Source organism: Gorilla gorilla, chromosome 13 (genome assembly GCF_029281585.2).
Source record: "Gorilla gorilla gorilla isolate KB3781 chromosome 13, NHGRI_mGorGor1-v2.1_pri, whole genome shotgun sequence".
NCBI classification, from domain to species: domain Eukaryota; kingdom Metazoa; phylum Chordata; class Mammalia; order Primates; family Hominidae; genus Gorilla; species Gorilla gorilla.
The window spans coordinates 94,458,500-94,478,793 of record NC_073237.2 but is presented as its reverse complement, the minus strand read 5'-3'; the positions used below and the strand labels follow the sequence as shown (position 1 = coordinate 94,478,793).

General features: G+C 46.6%; 1 protein-coding gene across 1 annotated transcript in view; it reads left to right on the top strand.

The window, feature by feature from the left end:
- Nucleotides 1-20,294, top strand: part of CORO2A (coronin 2A) — a 71,503-nt gene that overhangs the window by 29,050 nt on the left and 22,159 nt on the right. The window contains exon 2 of the mRNA XM_004048339.5: nt 6,021-6,221. Within this exon, the coding sequence (XP_004048387.1) occupies nt 6,021-6,221 (201 nt within the window). The remainder of the gene's footprint in view (nt 1-6,020; nt 6,222-20,294) is intronic.

Here is a 20,294-nt window from a genome sequence, read left to right as displayed (position 1 = left end):
AGAAAGGAGCATATTGCATAGCAGGAAGAGGGGTCTCTCAACTAGTCCTCGGACTACTTCCCACCTGCACTGCTCATCATAACATGACTTCAGTCTAGTCACTTCCCTTGCACCCCAGTTTTCCCATCATCAAATGGGGAAAATAATCCCTACCTACCTTGCAGGAGAGTTGTGAGCCACTGTCAGGTGTTAAGAAATAAACTCAAGGCCGGGCACAATGGCCCACGCCTGTAATCTCAGCACTTTGGGAGGCCAAGGTAGGCGGATCACCTGAGGTCAGGAGTTTGTGACCAGCCTGGGCAACTTGGCAAAACCCTGTCTCTACTAAAAATACAAAAATTAGTGGGGCACAGTGGCATGCGCCTGTTATCCCAGCTACTCTGGAGGCTGAGGCAGGAGAATCACTTGAACCCAGGAGGCAGAGGTTGCAGTGAGCCGAGATAGCACCACTGCACACTCCAGCCTGGGCAACAGAGCGAGACTCCGTCTCAAAGAAAAAAAAAGAAATAAACTCAGTGCGATGCAAAACCCAGAGATGACTACATCCTTTTTGGGAGTGGGGAATTCACAGGCCCCGGAGCCTAATCCCATGGCATCAGGCCCACCAAGCCTGCATGGGATCACAGCAGCAGAATGGACGCCACCTCCTGCCTTGTGCCCAGCAGGCTGTCCCAGAGTGCCACACCTGAGAATGCCTGCTGTGGCTTTGATGTGGGCCCAGCCAGATGGAATGGGGCAGGATAAGACGAGTGGCCTGGGATAGACCTGGCTCGAATCGGCTGTTCTGGCCCAGCCTGTAGGCGAAGGGCCCGCTACAGTACTCACTTGTGGGCAAGTGCCTGCTTGTAGGGAAAATGAAACTCCTGTTCTCTGAATTGCTGAGTCATTAAAGTCATGCATGCACGGATACACGCATGCGCTCATGCATGTGTATATACACAGCCTCAGTTAAACATCCAAAGGGATGCACACATGCATGCACACCCACAAAATGACACAGGCGCTCATGAACTTCCTGATGAATGCAGTTCTTGTGCACACACAGTACGCACACAGGCCAGCACGCGTGCACAAACTTCACCCATGCATATACACATACACTTCCATACCACATACAAAGGGAGAGGTAGCTGGCCTTGCTAGCGGCTGCCCCACCCCCTACTTGTGAAGTTTCCCTTCATGACAGCAGGTCTGGAAGAATCTTAGCAGTGCAAATAAGAGTTAGGGTGGGGAGAGGACTGGGGGGCGGACAGAAGGGCACTGATGTTCACGCTCCTTTGCTGTCAGCTGGCTTCATCCGTGGGGAAGTGGGGAGCCTTTCCAGAGGGGTCTAGCTAGCTTCCTGGGCCTCATTTTCCTTCCTGTAGAGTGGAAGTGATCATGATCATGACAGTTCCTCTTAGGGACAGAGGTGAGATCCAGGGCTGTGATGGGTCTGAAAGAGCTATTGTCATCATGGGTATTGTCTGTGAGGACCTGGAGCTGCAGGCTCAAAAGCTGCAGGCTTGAGACAGCTGAGTGCAGCCCCCAGGCCTGCTGTTCACTAGCTGTGTGACCTGGTTACTGGCCTGAACACCTACATCTGAACGGGGGAGCAAGGTAGCACCCACTTGCTCTATTCATGCATGGAAAGCATTTGGAATGGCGCCTGGCAGCTTGTAAGCACTCAAAAACCGTGACTTCTTATTGCCACAGAGCTCCAGGGGAGGTGTTGCCCAGGCTTCTCACGGCCTCCTCACTCCTCCTGGATGGAGAGTGGCTCTCAGGAGTTGGGCCAGACCCCAGGTACCCCCTACAGGTGCACAGACAGGCTGTGGAGGGAGACAGCTCAGAGGGTCCAGAAGGGGCCAGGGCTGTTGTTAATGTAAGCTCATGTCGATTTCAGCGACTACCCCAGGCCCGCCACATGCACTCAGGCACCACATTTGGTTGATCCCACCTCCTTGGTATTTCAGTAACATCCTCTCCCCACCATCCCGTCCACTTCACTGCCCTACTTCAGCCCAGGTGACCACTGCCTCTTACCTGCTCTAACCTTTCCTCTGCTCAGTAATCAGAGGAAAATCTGAAAATTAAATCTGGTCCTCTATCTCCCCTGCTTTATTTATTAGAATTATTATTAATTATTTTTGAGACAGAGTATCACTCTGTTCCCTAGGATGGAGTGCAGTGGTGCGATCTTGGCTCACTGCAACCTCCGCATCCCAGGTTCAAGTGATTCTCCTGCCTCAGCCTCCAGAGTGGCTGGGACTACAGGCACGTGCCACCACACCCGTCTAATTTTTGTATTTTCAGTACAGACGGGGTTTCACCATGTTGGCCAGGCTGGTCTCGAACTCCTGACCTCAAGTGATCCACCCGCCTCAGCCTCCCAAAGTGCTGGGATTACAGGTGTGAGCCACCGTGCCCAGCCTCACCTCCTTTAATTTCTCCAGTAGCTCCCCACTGCCCTCACAGTCCGGGTACCTGAGATGATCTGGGTCCTGCCTCCTTCTCTGTGGCCACACCGAGCACAGGCAGCCACTTGCCATCTCCATGGGCCGGACTTGCATAGGCTATATGAATCAGGATGGGTCGCTGTCCTCCATGACAAATAACCCCTTATCTCATGGTTCACTCTACAAGTGTATTTCTCTGTTGCACTGTATGTCAGTAGAAGAAAGTGCTCTGCTACACATGGTTCCTGAGGGACCAACTACCTTATAGATGCACCGTCTGAAACATGCACCCTTCTCATCCCTTCGGCCAAGGACGAGAGTCCTAGAGGGTCACAGGCAGGTCTCATGTGCTTTGGCCTGGAAGTGACACACATCACTGCCTCCCATGATCCACTGGCTAACGGGTCATAGGAGGCAGTGATGTGTGCTATGGCTGCCTGACTGGAAGGGGCCTGGACATGAGGGGAGCAATGGGACGTCTGGCGAGCATCACCAGCTGCCACAGACAGGTGCACTCCCGCCACCCCCAGCAGTTGCTCAAGGTGAGGGAGGGGTGGGGGGGCCTGGAGCGGAGCCTGCTGATTTGCTCCTTGCTTTCCCACCCGAGCCCAGGCCCAGGGTGGCTCCTCCACTGCCACCAAGTTGCCAAGACCGTAGGGAGGTCATTTGTCCTTGTTGTTTCTTTCCAAGGGGACCCCCAGTACCCATTTCTCTCAAAACTCACTATAGAGAAAAGATGTGCTGCTCCTTAGCAACTTGTGGCTTTTATCTTATAGACACCAAATAAATCCCTTTCTGATTCTGTTTTCCTTGTTGAATTGGCCACTAGGAAGCTCAGACCCAAATCTGAGGTCTACCTCCTCTGTGTGGTGGACCTGGCCACACACCTAGCTTAACTCCTCCTGCATTTCAGGTGATCTCTTTTTACCTGCATTTTCCTTGTGTCCCTATTTTTTCTCTTGTAGCTTTTTCATTTCCTTCTGTCTTGTGTTCTATTTTTGTGAGTCTTCTTAAATCCTTTCTGGAATCACATGGGCATTAATTAGTCAGTCCATCCCTACATTCTGTGCAGCTTCCTGTAGCTCTGGCAAATGCAGCCAGGGTTTAGGGCAAAGCTCCCGAAAGGAGAGTTGGAATTTCTGAGCTTTATGGGATACACAAGCCCCTGCAAGACTGATGTGCTACCTGGTGCTGTCTAAAGGGCTTGCCTCAGGGGTCAGGCCCTTATCGCTGTGACTTGCCTGAGGTCACACAGTGTAATCTCGTTCTGAGGAACTGAGCACAGAGAAGAGCCTCATGGGTCAGCCGTGTGGGCTGGGTGAGCATCTTCTTTATCTTGACCAGTGTAGGCCCAGCCAAACCTGCCTTCCCATAAGTGGGGAAGATGGGGGCCCAAGGGGGATAGACACTGTGCTGGACACTCCTGGAGCAGAGCCTTCTCTGAGGAAGCTCCAAGCCAGCAGAGAAAATGAGAACTGACCCTGAACCCCAAATCGGGGTAGACAGTGTCAAGGGCTAAAGGCAAGGGGAGAGGTGGCTGTCAGGGAACAGAGGAGAGCGAGATCTCTGCTACTTGGGATATCAAGGAGGACTCTCTGGAGGAAGTGGCTTGGGAGCTAGGGAAGGGGCGGATTTGGATTTGTGGAGATGGGAACAGGAGGTGGGGGCATGGGAATGGCAAGCCAAGCAGAAGGAGAGGGACGGGCGAAGAGCCAGAGGGCTGGAGATGCAAGAGCAGGTGCTGGGGAAGCTGGAAGGTGCTGTTTAGATGAGCTAGAAGAAAAGAATCTTGGAATATGGAATGAGACCCAGCCAGAGGCCTTGAATGCCAAGCCAAAGGATTTGGCCTTGATCCTGTAGGGCAGCAATGAATGAGCAGCATCAGAGGGTGATGTGAGGCCAGGGGCAGTGGCTCACGCCTTTAATCCCAACCTTTGAGAGGCAGCTACAGGAGAATTGCTTGAGATCAGGAGGTTGAGACCAGCCTGGGCAACATGGCAAGAAAAAAAAATTTTTTTAATTAGCCAGGTATGGTGGCATGTACCTGTAGTCCTAGCTACTTGGAAGGCTGAGGCAGGAGGATCCTTGAGGTCAGGAGTTTGAGGCTGCAGCGAGCTATGATCACACCACTGCACTCCAGCCTGGGTGACAGAGCGAGATCCTTCCTCAAAAATAATAATAAATAAAGGGTGATATGAGGTGGGGGTGGGGTGGTGAGGGCTTGGTATTCAGAAGGGTCCCTCTGGCCAAGAGGAGGCCCCCTGGTATTATGGGGATGGGTTTGGCCATGAAAGAGGCCTAGACCCTCTCACAGGCCACTCGTGATCTGGCTCTCCTCGCCCCTCTGGCTTGTATTCTCTTCATTCACATTACCCAATATACATGGTGTGCGTGTGTGTGCGTGTGTTTTCTTCTTTTTAATTTCTCTTTGATAATCTTACTAAACCACATGTGGTTCCCCCAAACTGTTCTATCTGCCTAAGACACCTTCCCCCAGCTCTCCCTCATCCTGCCTATATGACCAACTCCTACTCATCCTCCAAGTCACTGTTTAGTTGTCACTTCCTTTGAGAAGCCCTCCCTGACTGTCATGTGCGAATCTCTGTTATTACCCATAGTACAGTCAGTCCCAGTGGTCCGGACTCTCCTAGTAGCCTCACCCAGAGGACTCTTCACTCCTGTAAAGGCTGGGCTCAGGCCTACTGTTTCCAAACTCCCTGGTACCTGGCACAGGGCCTAGACACACAGTGATGCTCAGTAAATATTGAGTGAACAAATATAAGGCTGGACGAGGAGCAAAGCAAGCTGAAGATGCCCAGATGATACTAGTGGCTGTGATTGCCACTGTTGATCAAGTATCTGCCATGCACCAAGGGGTCTAAATACATCATCTAACTTAATCCTTACGACAAGGCTATGAGACAGATACTTTTTTCAATCTCTCTCTCTTTTATTTTTTTTTAGAGACAGGGTCTCACTGTGTTGCCCAGGCTAGTTTTGAACTCCTGGGCTCAATCAGTCCTCCTGCCTTGGCCTCCCAAAATGCTGGGATTACAGGCATGAGCTGCCATGCCTAGCTGAGATGGATACTTTTGTTACCTCATTTTACAGATGGAGAAACTGAGAATCCAGAGGTTAAGTCACTTGCCATCCAGCTGATAAGAGACAGAGCTGGGACTGAAACCCAGGCAGGCTGGCTCCAGACAGCACATTGGTACCTACTTAGTTGGGCTGAGGGTGCTGGGCTGTCTGGTGAGACAGCAGATGGGGGTCAATGTGGTGGATTCTCTCTATGGTTCTTCTGCCTTGTTATATTCACACTCAAAGGGATGAAAAGCCTTAACACATCAGCAAGCAGGTCAGTGATAGCTATGCTTCATCCCATCTTATCTTACCAGGTCTACAGAAGTAACTGTAATTAGAGTCTTTTCACTTGGTTGCCCTTCACAGTGCATCACCATCCACGTTGAACTGAGCACTGTCCTGCTCGTACCCTCTTATGTACTCTTAAGATGAGATCTCTGTGTGTCCTGTGATCAGGGCAGTGAGCCTCATACCCTTTGTCCCATTTGTCTCCTGCAGATGTCATGGCACCCCCAGTACCGGAGCTCCAAGTTCCGTCATGTCTTTGGCAAACCAGCCAGCAAGGAGAACTGCTACGACTCCGTGCCTATCACCCGCAGCGTTCACGACAACCATTTCTGTGCCGTGAACCCCCACTTCATTGCAGTTGTGACTGAGTGTGCTGGTGGAGGGGCCTTCCTCGTCATCCCCCTGCACCAGGTAAGGACACCCCCAGGCCCAAACAGCTCTCTGGAGGCAGGGCAGGACAGAGGGAAAGTGGAAAGAGCCTGGGTTTCTAGAAAGTCCTAGCCCTGCCCATTACTAGCTGCGTGACCTTGAGTAAGTCATTTCATCTCTTTGAGCCTTGGTTTCCTCACTGGGAAAAATACACCTGTCCTGAATTTTAGCCTCTAGCAGTTGGCTTAGCTACTCCTAGCACCTCTCCTCTTCTCTGCAATATAATTCTGCGAATTAATTTCCTCCTGAATAAAATATAATTTTTTAATGCTTTACTGGGATTACAGGAAATTGGGAAAGTCTCCAAAGCCACCTTCCCCACCAAAAAAAGGGAAACAAACATTGAGTCAAAACTAGCTAGGAGAGGCAAACAGTAAGCAAGCAGGAAGAACAGGCTTTTGTCCTGAGGGCAAGTGTTGCTAGCGTAGGTTGGACCATATAAAATTGTGGATATTCAACTGGTTTTGACCCCAAAAAAACAACAGTTTCACATAGATCAACCTAATAGTAGTTCCATTCAGGATGCCAACCCTGAGTCTCTACCTTAAGGCAGAACACCTGAAGGGGCTAGAGGGATCCCAGGTTAGTAGTGCCACTGGCTCACAGCAGAAACTGACACGAAGCCTCTCCAGAGGAAAGCATCCACGATGTGGACAGGATCCCCACAGATTAAACATAGAGAAATATGAATTCACAAAGATCACAAAGCATGTACACCACCATGAGTGAGAGTCAGTTGAAACAACAAATAGCAGACTTAGACCCCCAGAGGACTTCAGAAGTTAAAAGATCATACAGATTAGAATCTCATAGACCAGGTTTCCTGAACACAATGCAATTGAGTTAGAAATCAATAACAAAAGATAAATCTTAAATTCCCGTTCATTTGGAAACTTAAAAACTATTTCTAAATAATTTATAGGCCATAAACAAAATCAAAATGGAAATTTAAAATCCTTGGAATTGATAAAATGAAATATATCACAAAACTTACGAGATGTAGGGAAAGTGGGGCTTCAAGGGAAATCTATAGCACTAATGCTTATATTAGAAAAGAAGGAAGCCTAAAAATTAATGACTAAACATTCCATCTAAGAAGTTAGAGCCGGGTACAGTGGCTCACACCTGTAATCCCAGCACTTTGGAAGGCCAAGGCCAGAGGATTACTTAAGCCCAAGAGTTTGAGACCAGCCTGGGCAACATGGTGAAACCCCATCTGTACAAAAAATACAAAAATTAGCTGGGCATGAGGGCATTTGCCTGTGGTCCTAGCTACTTAGGAGGCTGAGGTCAGATTACCTGAGCCCAGGGAAGTTGTGAGCCATGCTTTCAACACAGTACTCCAGCCTGGGCAACAGAGAGAGACCCTGTCTCAAAAAAAAAAAAAAAAAAAAAATTCAAACAAAGAGCAGCAGAATAAACCCAAAGAAAGTTTGAGGAAGGAGATAATAAAAAGCAAAAATCAATGAAAGAGAATATAAGGATACATTAGAGAAGATAAAAGGGCCAAAAGTTTGTTTTTAGAAAAGGGTGATAGACAAGGCCCTGCAGAGACCGGCCAACAATAAAAGAGAAAGGGTACAAAAAGCATCAGGAATGAGAAAAACAATATCACAGCAGAGCTTTGAAATCTAATAAGAACTAATACAAGCAACTGTATGCCAATAAATTTGAGAACATTAACAATATGGGCAAACTCCTTAAAAAATATAACTTGTCAATACTGACTCATGTAGAAATAGCCTGAATAGTTCTTTAAAGGAATAGTCCTTTATGTACTTTAAAAATTGAACAATAGGCCAGGCATGGTGGTTCATGCCTTTAATCCCAGCACATTGGGAGGATGAGGTGGGTGGATCATGAGGTCAGGAGTTCGAGACCAGCCTAACCAACATGGTGAAACTCCGTCTCTACTAAAAATACAAAAATTAGCCAGGCACAGTGGCGGACACCGGTAATCCCAGCTACTCGGGAGGCTGAGGCAGGAGAATTGCTTGAACGCAGGAGGCAGAGGTTGCAGTGAGCTGAGATCATGCCACTGTACTCTAGCCTGGGTGACATAGCCAGACTCCATCTCAAAAAAAAAAAAAAAAAAAAAAAAAATTGAGCAATAAAAGTTTCCCTTAAAGAAAATTATAGCAAAAGGAAAGGCAAGCTATAGAGTGGAAAAGGATATAATAAACATGACAAAAGACTCATTTCTTGAATGTATAAAATGTACCGAAAAATCCACAAAACACTGAACCAGCACTTCTAGCAAAGAAAATCCAAATGGCTAATAAGCATTTGAAAAACTACTCAACCTCATTAGTAAACCAGTGCAATACCACTACACATCAGATTGTCAAAAATGTCTAACACTAGTAAATGACAGCAAGTATACAGAGTTGTGTAAACGATCAGACACTTCTGATGGGAGTGTAAACTGGCACACCTGTTTTGGAAAGAAGAAGAAAATGCATATACCTGTGACCCAGAAATACCACCCATAGGTTTATACCACGCAGTGTTCACCAGTGGTGCTCTGTCCACCAGAACAGAAGCATGAGAATGTGCATAGTAGCATTGTTCGTATTATTGCAAAACTGGGAAAACCTGTATGTCCAAGAATTTCATAAATAAATTATGGCATATCCATACAAGTGAATGTACAAAACCACAAAAAGGAATAAAGTGTAGTTATATACAACAACATGGTTGAGTCAGAAAGATAAAGTTGAGTGAAATAAGCCAAACAAATTTTAAACTATATCATTTAATTAATCTTAAATTAAAAACAGCCTACACTAAACCATACTTTAACAGTTGCATAATTACATAGTAAAATTTTAAAGAAAAACAAAGAAGAGACTACCATGAAAAACAGAAAAGCAGTTACCCCTGGGGGTTGGAGAGGGTTACGACTGGAAAGCATCTCGTGGGAGACCTCCTATGTGCTAGTAATGGTTCATGTCTTGGCCTGAGAGGGTAGCAATTATGGGTAATTTATTTTCCAGTAATTTGTTAAGCTGATAATTTTCATTCTTTACACTTTTTGCATGTTTCTTATATTTTACATACATATATGTAAAATATATATATATGTATTTGTGTATATATATATATATACACACAAACACATAAGAAAGACTCTAGGCCTAGATGGTTTTACAGGCAAATCCTACAAAACTTTCAAGGAACAGATCCTAATCTTTTACAAACATTTCCACGAATAAAAAAGATGAACAACTTCTTTCCTCATTCTGTGAGGCCACTGTAACCTTGATACCAAAACTAGACAAGGAGGACAGAATAAGAAAGGAAAAAATATTGATCAATCTCACTCATGAAGATGGATGCCAAATTACTAGCAAATTACAGTAAATAACAAAAGATACATTCTGACCAAGTTGGATTTATTCCAGAAACTAAAGGTGATTTAGTATTAGTAAATCTATAAAGGTAAATCATCATATTAGCAAGTGAAAGAGGAAAAACCATATGATCATGTCCATAGATGGAGAAAAAGTGTTTGATAAAGCCCAATACCCAGCCATGAGAAAAACTCAGCAGCAACAAAAAGAAAATTAGCAAATGAAGGATAAGGGAGAATTTCACTGTAGTAAATAGCATTTTAAAACCTTTTTATCTTGAAGCAATTTCAAGCCTACAGAAGATTTGCAAATAAAATTGAACTAATTCCTGATTAACCTTCACCTGGTTTACCGGTTTTAACATTTTGCCTCTCGGGGTGTGTGTGTGAGAGTGTGTGTGTGTGTGTGTGTGTGTGTGTGTGTGTTTGGAAACAGGGAAGTTACAGACATATAGCCTGGGCAATATAGCAAGACCCCATCTCTTAAAAAATTGCTTTTTAGTTAGCTAGGCACAGTGGTACACACCTGTAGTCCCAGCTACACGAGAGGCTGAAGCAGGAGAATTGCTTGAGGCCACGAATTTGAGGTTGCAGTAGCTATGAAAGCACCACTGCACTCCAGCCTGGGTGACAGAGTAAGACCCCATCTCTTAAAAAAAAAAAAAAGTTATCAGCCGGATGCGCTGGCTCACGCCTGTAATCCCAGCACCTTGGCAGGCCCAGACGGGCAGATCACTTGAAGTCAGGAGTTCGACATCAGCCTGGCCAACATGGTGAAACCCCGTCTCTACTAAAAACACAAAAAATTAGCCAGGTGTGGTAGCGGGTGCCTGTAATCCCAGCTACTCAGGAGTCTGAGGCAGGAGAATCACTTGAACCTGGGAGGCAGGGGTTGCAATGAGCTGAGATCACGCCACTGCACTCCAGCCTGGGTGACAGAGCAAAACTCCGTCTCAAAATAACAAAAAAAGAGAAAAAGTTATAGAGGTGACCCTTTACCCCCAAATACTGTACTTCGGTCTGTATCTTCTAAGAACGAGAATATTCTCTTATATAACCACATCCTAGAAATTTAACACTGATACAATGCTAATTATAGTATACAACCCAAATTCAAATTACATCAGTTGTCCCAATGATGACCTTTATAATAGCTTTTTTTTCTGATCTAGAATCCAATTCAGGACCACACATTAGTTGTCATCTCTTAGTCTTCGTTATTTCATGATATTAACATTTTTCAGGAGTAAAGGTCAGTTGTTCAGTAGAATGTTTCTAAATTTGGACTTACCAAATTGTTTCCTCATGATTAGAATCATTTATGTATTTTTGGCAAGAATATTGCATGAGTGGTGGTATATCATTTTTAGGTCATTACATCATGGGACACGTGATGTCAGTTTGTCACATTATTCATGCTATTAACTTGACTTATTTTTTAAATAGTGCAAATATCATTCATAAAGGGGAAATGTTAGAAGCATCTACAGGCCAGGCAGGGTGGCTCACACCTATGGGCCCAGCACTTTGAGAGGCCAAGATGGGTGGATCTCTTGAGCCCAGGAGTTCGAGACCAGCAACATAGAGAAACCCCATCTCTACAAAAAATACAAAAATTAACCAGGCATAGTGGAGCATGCCTGTAGTCCCAGCTACTCAGAAGGCTGAGGCAGGAGGCTGCCTTGAGCCCAGCAGCTCAAGGCTGCCATGAGCCATGAACGTGCCACTGCACTCCAGCCTAGGTGACAAAGCGACACCCTGTCTCAAAATAAATAAACAAAATAAAATAAAATCAAGAATAAGATAAAAGGTCATGGCCTGCACAGTAAGACTAGAAAAATGTAACTTGTCAATACCGATTCAAGTAGAAGCAGAAAGCCTGAATAGTCCTCTAACTACTAAACATTGAGCAATAAAAATTTCCCTTAAAGAAAAAACAAAAGAAAAACAGCAAAAGAGGCCGGGTGCGGTGGCTCATGCCTGTAATCTCAGCACTTTGGAAGGCCAAGGCGGGTGGATCATCTGAGGTCAGGAGTTTGAGACCAGCCTGGCCAACATGGTGAAACCCCGTCTCTACTAAAAATAAAAAAATTAGCCGGGCATGGTGGTGCATGCCTGTAATCCCAGAGGCAGGAGAATTGCTTGAACCCAGGAGGCGGAGGTTGCAGTGAGCCGAGATGGTGCCATTGCACTCCAGCCTGGGTGACAGAGCAAAATTCCATCTCAAAAAAAGAAAAATAGTGAAAGAAAAGTTGAAAGTGTTAGGATGGAAAAGGAAGAAATAAAACTGCTATTATTTACATATATAATTGTCTACATAGAACCCAAAAGAACATGTAGTCAAATTATTAGAAAAATAAGAGTATTTGGAAGGTAGTGGATACAAGAATCAGAACACAAAAATGAATTGCATTTGTACATACTGGGAATATTTAGATGATATAATTAAACATTTGCAATAGAATAAAAGAGGATTGGATACCTAGGAATAAACAAGCAACGCTTAGAAGGAAAATGATAGAACATTGTTAAAAGACTAATAAAGATGACCTCGATAAATGGAAATATTTACTATATTCATGGATAGACACTTTTACTTCCTCCCTCAAATTCCCACAGCATTCTCTTTTTTTAGGACATATTCCAAGCCTATTTTTTACTTAGAACCATGCCCTGACTACTTTGAATTAGAGTCCTTTGTGCTTTTCTGCTAGTACCTCCTAATGTAGTTGGGTGCATAATTGTTGCTCATAAATTTTCATTGACTCCACAAATTATCTCATGGTTGTTCATCCAAATAAATAGGGAGGGCATAAATGGCAAAGGGAAGGGCACAAGCAAAGGCATGGAGGTGTAACTGTATATAGAATGTTCAGGAAGCAATGCAGAGAGCAGCTGTCTGTCCAGAACAAATAATCTGTGAAGGAGAAGAAGGGGAGTACCCTAAGGAAGTGGACTGGGGCTAGCTGAGCAGAGCCTTGAATGCTGGGGTGAGGCATGTGACCTGTATCCTAAAGAGAGAGAGAAAGTTTCAAGCTAGGGAGGGACAAGTGCAAAATAGAATTTGTAGAAAGACATAAAAAGGTCAAAATGGGAAGGACCCCCTATAGATGGCCCATTTTGCTACTTGTTTCTTCCAAGTTTTGCATGCTTGTAAAAGATTATGTCCACCAAACAAACTGCATTCTTAATTAATTCAATAATTAGTTGGTTTTCCTTTTATTACTCAAACTCTCAGAACTGTCACTGTTTCTAACTTGCATGAACTGCTCAGTGTAAATGGGTACTAACAACTGATAGAAAGAGAATAAATGGGTGTGATGTGACAGAGTGTGACATGGGTTGGGAGAGGGGACCTAGTTTAGGCAGGATGGTCTGGGAAGGCATTCCTGGGAAGGTGACCTTTGAGCAGAGAGCCACTTGAGGCTCTAGAGGGAGAGTATGCTGGCAGAACAAATAGAACATGCAAAGGCCCTGAGTGGGAATGGGTTTGGTGTGTCTGTGCATTGTCAGCACATGGACACATGTGCTGTGACCACACAGTGGTGGGAGGAGGTGAGGTCAGATTGGGGAGTAGGGCCTGGACTGCGAAGGCGTCGTAAGCCCAGGCAGGAGTCTGGGCTCTATCCTGAGTCCAGTGGGAAGCCACTGGAGGGTTGAAACTCACTTGTCGGCCGGGCGCTGTGGCTAACGCCTGCAATCTCAGCACTTAGGAAGGCTGAGGCAGGCAGATCACGAGGTCAGGAGTTTGAGACCAGCCTGGCCAACATGGTGAAACCCTGTCTCTACTAAAAATACAAAAAATTAGTTGGGCGTGGTGGCAGCCACCTGTAATCCCAACTATTCAGGAGGCTGAGGCAGGAGAATTGCTTGAACCCAGGAGGTGGAGGTTGCAGTGAGTCAAGATCGTGCCATTGCACTCCATCCAGCCCAGGCAACAGTGTGAGACTCTGTCTGAAAAAAAAAAAAAAAAAGAAACTCACTTGTCCTGCACAGCCTGATCCTAGGTAAAATGTGTGATTCTCTTTGGGTTTTTTGAAATATCATAAATAGCTCAAAGATACGTGTTAATCGCTATCATCACAGACTCCTAGTAATCCAGACCCAACAGGAGCTGTGATACAGTTTGGATGTTTGTCCCCTCCAATTCTCATGTGGAAATGTGATCCCCAGTGTTGGAGGTGGGGCCTGATGGGAGGTGTTTGGGTCATGGGGGCAGCTCATGAATGGCTTGATGCCCTTCCTGTGATAATGAGTTCACCTGAGATCTGGTTGTTGAAAAGAGTCTGGGACAACTCCCTGCAGCCTGCGGCACACCTGATCCCCTCTTCACTGTCTGCATGATTGGAAGCTCCCTGCAGTCCTTACCAGAAGCAGATGCTGGTGCCAGGCTTCTTTTGCCACCTGCAGAACTGTGAGCCAAGCAAACCTCTTTTCTTTATAAATACCCAGCCTCACATATTCCTATATAGCAATGCAAAATGGACTAACACACCCAGGAGCCACTAATCAGAGCTTCTCACACTTTCGTGTTACAACACAGATTCTGATGTAGTGGGTCTGAAGTGGGGCCAGGGAATCTGCATCTCCAACAAGCTCCCAGAGATGCCCGATAAAATACAGGATGCCCAGTTTAATTTGACTTTCACATAAACAACAAATCGTTATTTTTGCTTTTTTCTTTTTAATTAAGTTTTATTTTGACATCATAGTAGATTCACAAGCATTTATAAGAAATAGTACAGTGCGATTCTGTGTATCCTTTACCCTGTTTCTTCCAGTGGTAACATCTTATAAGACTACAGTATACAGTACAGTATACTGTTGTGATATTGGCATCACTACAGACAAGATACAGAACATTCCATCATCACAAAGATCTGTTCCCTCCACCCCCATTCCCTCCTTAACCCCAGATGACAATTAACCTGCTCTCCATTTCTATACTTTTCCCGTTTTAGGAATGTTACATAAATGGAATCATACAATATGTAACCTTTTCAGCTTGGCTTTTTTTACTCACTGTATTTCTCTCGCAATTCAGCTGGGTTGTCGCATATATTGAGTATTGATCATTTTTTTTGTGTTTTTGTGTGTGTGTGGTTTTTTTTTTTTTTTTTTTTGAGACAAGCTCTGGCTCTTTCACCCAGGCTGGAATGCAGTGGCATGATCATATCTCACTGCAGCCCTGAAGCCTCCACTTCCTGGGCTCAAGCAATCCTCTTACGTCAGCCTCCTGAATAGCTGGGACTACAGGTGCATGCCATCACACCCAGCTAATTTTTGTATCTTTTTTATGTAGAGGTGAGGTTTTGCTATGTTGCTTAGGTTGGTCTTGAACCCCTGGGCTTAAGTGATCCACCCACCCCAACCTCCCAAACTTCTGAAATTACAGGTATGAGCCACTGCACCTGGCCTCAATTATGTGTTCCTTCTTTCTTTTTTTAAATTTTTATTTATTTATTTATCTTATTTATTTTTTTTGAGATGGAGTCTCGCTCTGTCGCCCAGGCTGGAGTGCAATGGCATGATATTGGCTCACTGAAACCTCCGCCTCCTGGGTTCAAGCAACTCTCCTGCCTCAGCCTCCCAAGTAACTGGGACTACAGGCACACGCCACCACACCTGGCTAGTTTTTATATTTTTAGTAGAGATGGGGTTTTGCTATGTTGGCCAGGCTGGTCTCAAACTCCTGACCTCAGTTAATCTGCCTGCCTCAGCCTCCCAAAGAGCTGGGATTACAGGCATGAACCACCTTGCCTGGCCTCTTTTTTTTTTTTTTTTTTTTTTTTTAATAGAGGCGAGGTCTCATGATGTTGCCCAGTCTGGTCTCAAACTCCTGAGCTCAAGTGATCCTCTTGCCTCGGCCTCCCAAAGTGCCAGGATTACAGGCGTGAGCCACCACTCCTGCCTCTGTGTCCTTTCTTACTGCTGAATAGTATTCTATGGTATGGATTCACTACAGTTTATATAACCATTCACTCACTGAAAGCCAGTGGGTTGTTTCGAGTTTGGGGCTATTACAGATTAAGCTGTTACAAACATTTGTGTACATATTTTTGGGTGAATATAAGTAAGTCTCCATTTCTCTGGCATAAAGGGCCAGGAGTGCAGTTGCTGAGTCATAAGGTAGTTGCATGTTTAGCCTTATAAGAAACTGTCAATTTAGTTTTACAAATTTTTAGTGTAAGTAAAATATTGCATGGGACCTCCTTATGCTAAAATATTAGTTGTTTATCTGCAATTTGAATTTTACTAGGCATCCTGTATTTTACTTGCTAAATCTGACTTCCCTCCTCCCAGGTGATACCGATCTACTTGTTTGCCAATTGCATTTTCAATAGCAAGGCTCTAATCTAGCTCAGGTTCATAATTATGGAAAAATCTCAAGCACAAAAGTAGATAAAAATAATATGATGAACTTTCCTCAGCCCAGATTCTAGAATTATCAAGTTTTCCCTCTTGCTTCACTCATCCCTTTTCCCTGAAGTATTTTAAAGCAAATCCTAGACGTTTTGTCATTTCAACCTCTGCCCCCCACCCCCTGCCCCCTACCACATGTCAGTATGCAATTCTAAAACCAGGGACATTTTCTGACATAACCATAATGCCAGGATCACATTAATAATAACTCTTGTGTCACCTGATTCCTAATTCATGTTAATGGTCCCTGGTTGCCTCATACATGCCACTTTGCTTGTGGTTTGTTTGCCTCAAAGTCCAGATGGGGTCCACATCTTGCATTTGCTTGATGTTTCTTTTTAATTTTTTCTTATTGTAAGTAGAGATGGGGTCTCACTATGTTGCCCAGGCTGGTCTCAAACTCTTGGGCTCAAGGGATCCTCCTCCTCAGCCCCCAAAGTGCTGGGATAACAGGCATGAGCCACCACACCTGGCCAATATGTTTCTTATTAAGTAACCACATCCATTACTACTGTGCGGGCACCATGCCATAGCACTTACCTGCACAGACAGGCCTTAGAGGCTCTTTATTATGTTGTAACCAGGGTTGGAGTGATTATGCTGATACCTTATGAACATTAGCCCCATTTATAGGGGATCTTGCCCCATTGCACAGATGAGGTCTCTGAGGCTCAGGAAGATGACTTCCCAGAGGACCCTGTGCAGTGTGCCCAGGACCCGAATGGGAGCCCAGACCTGGGTGTGGCCTCAGGCCTTGCTCTCACTTCACTGACATGAGGCTCCTGAGGTTTGGCACTGATTTGCATCAGCTCCTACTTGTTACCAGGATTACGTTCTGTGCCAGGCACAGAGAGGTATCAGTAGGTGAGTGATGTGAGAACAAGGAAGGGACAAGCTAGCTAATGATTTAATTAAGTACATAAATTGCATTGAGATTGGGAGATGTCTGGCCTTGCCACAGCGTGCAGGAAGTCCTTCTCAGAGGGGCCGGGCTGCCCCAGGCAGTTTCAGATGTCCCAAAGGGAGTGACACTGCAGGCAGGGTCCCTCCCTCTTGCCTGTTGTGACCCAGGGTGAGCTGGTTAGAGGGAGGCTGGAGGTGAGTTTCGCAACCTGCAGCCTTGGCAACCAGGGACTGTACTCAGGGAACAAAGGCAGCAGGGGAAGGCTGGGGAGAGGCCAGGACTGTGCTCCCGAGCCTGGGGCCCAGCCTGCCACAGAGTCACTCCAGGGAGGGGGTGAAAAAGGTGGACTTTGCTGTGAGGTGTGGAGGGTGGGGAGGAATGAAAGCAAGGGCAGGCAGAGCCCCTGGGGTTCAGCCCTGGAACCCTGCTGGGAGTAGACAGGCCAGAGGGGACATGGGCCTGAGGGCCTAATGGACACTGTGGCTTTCAGGTGCCTGGGAGAGTGGAGAGGAGCATTTCACTGCCATGCTCTTAAAGGCCAGCCTTAGCCAGCACGGTGGCTCACACCTGTAATCCTGGCACTTTGGGAGGCCAAGGCAGGAGATCACTTGAGGTCAGGCATTCGAGACTAGCCTGGCCAACATACCAAAACCCTGTCTCTACCAAAAATAAAAAATCAGCTGGGTGTGGTGGCACATGCCTGTAGTCCCAGCTACTTGGGAGGCTGAGGCAGGAGAATCACTTGAACCCGGGAGACAGAGGTTGCAGTAAACCAAGATCGCACCATTGCACTCCAGCCTGGGCGACAGAGCAATACTCTGTCTCAAAAAACAAACAAACAAAAAACCAAGGCCAACCTGACCCTTCTCAAGCCGATGTGTGTCCACATCACTCCGCTGCTCAGATGCCTCCCAGGACTCCTTGCTGCCTGCAGATAATGTTCTGCCTCTCTCATCAAAGCCCTCTATGCCCTGTCCTAGCCAACTGTTTGGAACCTCAGAGCCTTCCATAGCACATATCTGTTCCCTCCATACAAATTCCCCTTCTAGAAAGGCAGGGTATGGGCTAGTCTGGCATTTTGGAAGTCTCTTCCAGTTCTAGGGGTTTGTTCAGCCTGGACAAGAACATACTCAAGGAATGGGTCCTCTGTCTTCAAATATCCAAGGAGTTGGCCTGCCACAGAGGGCCCAGATGTGTCTATAGGTCCCCAAAGGACAACGCCAGGACCAGAAGTGGGAAGTGAGGGGAAGCAGGGGCCACCTGGAGGCCACACTGGGCTCGAAGTAGGAAACATTTTCTCCAAATTCACAAGGTCTGAAAGTAGGATGAATTACCTCAGGAGGAAGTGAGCTCCCTGTCCCCACAGGTGACCAAGTGGGGACACCAGCTGTGGTTCACCGCTTTCATCCCTGGATGTTGGATTCTACAGTAAACCCTCCACAGGCTCATCTGGGTGCTCATAAGGAGAGGGGTGATGAAGGATGCTCTGCCCTAAATCATGGGAATGTGCTGTGCATTTTAGAAGTGCTGCCATTCCTAGGGTCAAGAAATGCTCTTCTCATCTCTCCCTCTGCTCAATCCCAGCCTCCTCTGGGCGGTCCGTGGTCCCACATCTCACCCTCTCCAGTCAGGACATGGCTCACCTATCCATTTGTCCACCTCTCTATTGGGTCCAGCCTTGCACCCTGGGCAGGGTGAGTAGACTCCATGCCCTCAGCCTCACCCCTCTTGCTCAGCCTCCTCTCTTACCCTGTCCTCCAGCCTACTGTGCCCGCTGGCTGCTTCAGCCTCCTCCCGCTTAAAACCTACCTGTGGCCCTGACTTTCTGACTTGAGATTCCTCCCCTCCACCTGGCCTGGTCAAAGTCTCCCTCTCTTTAAGGCCCAATTTAAAGTCCTCCTCCTCCAGGGAGCCTTCTCTGGTTCATCCCCCAGGTCTCTTGTGTGCCTCTCCTCTGAGCTCAAAGTATATTCCTTCCTGCCTCCTCCATAAGGTAGATGGCTCCTATAGCCCAGGATTGGGAGTACCGCATCTCTGCCATCACCTGCATGCAGTCTGGCACATAGTATGTCCTCAGTGAAAGGCCTGTATGATGATGATGATAACCATGGTGTGAGGACAGCAAGAGCAGACCAGGCCGTAAGAGGAAACATTCCCAATCCTGGCTCTGCTGTCCTTAGTGCATGATTGTCAACCTCTCTGAGCCCCAGCCTCTGCACTTATAAATGGGGAATTCTTGTACTATGTCCTGGGGTGGTTGGGAGGTAAATCAAATATGAGCAACGCAGCTGGCACTGGGCCTGGCACATATATGACTCCCTAGATTATGGTTTCTAAAGAAAAGCTTTTTTTTTTTTCTTCGAAACAGGATCTCACTCTGTTGCCCAGGCTGGAGTGTAGTGGCACGATCATGGCTCACTGTAGGCTGGACCTCCCAGGCTCAAGTGATCCTCCTGCCTCAGCCTCCCGAGTAGCTGGGACCACAGGTGTGCATCCCTACACCGGACTAATTTTTGTAATTTTTGTAGAGATGGGGCCTGTTGCCCAGGCTGCTCTTGAACTCCTGGCCTCAAGTAATCTGCCTTGGACTCCCAAAGTGCTGGAATTACAGACATGAGCCACTGTGCCCAGCCAAAAAGCATTTAAAAACCTATTATAGACATGGGAACATGTCTGATCCAGCTGCCTGCGTTCACCAGTAGGAAAACCATCAAGCCACTAGTTCATTCATGGAGGGCATGCCTGGAGCCACTGCTATGTAGGAAAGGCTGGGAGTCCCCCTGCAGAACAGTTTGTCCCCTGCCCAGTGAGTATATCCCCTGGCCCCTGAAACATACTGAGCAACAATGAAACTGGGTAATGGTAATGAGCTGTGATGAGCTTCTCCTGGCTAATGTACTGAGTACTTAGCAAGTACTGGGCACCGTCTTCAGTGCTTTACTGTGAATGAGGTGCTACTACTGTTGTCATTTCATAGATAAGGAAACTGAGGCATAGAGAACTGAGGTCACTTGCCCAAGGCTGCACCGTGGTAAGGGATGTGGCAGGGATTCCACCCCTGGAAGCCAGAGTCCGCCTGCCCACTTCATCTCTGCTATGCTGTGTGTCCTCCCTCTGCCCGTCCTGCCACCCCTGCCTCCCAGTCTCCACCCTGAGCTGTTGGGATGCTCATTTGAGGCCATGACTATGATGCTGTTGTAGGAACAGCTGCTCCCTTGACTGCTGAGGGTCGTGACAGTGGCCTCACAACCTCTCCCTTTCTGGCAATGGAGGTCAGCCCTAGAGAGTCCCCAGTCTGGTCCCCCACCCGCCTGACTCCTCCTGGGTCCTTCTGTCCTGTCTTCCCCCTCTGCCCCAGGGCAGCCCCTTGGAGACT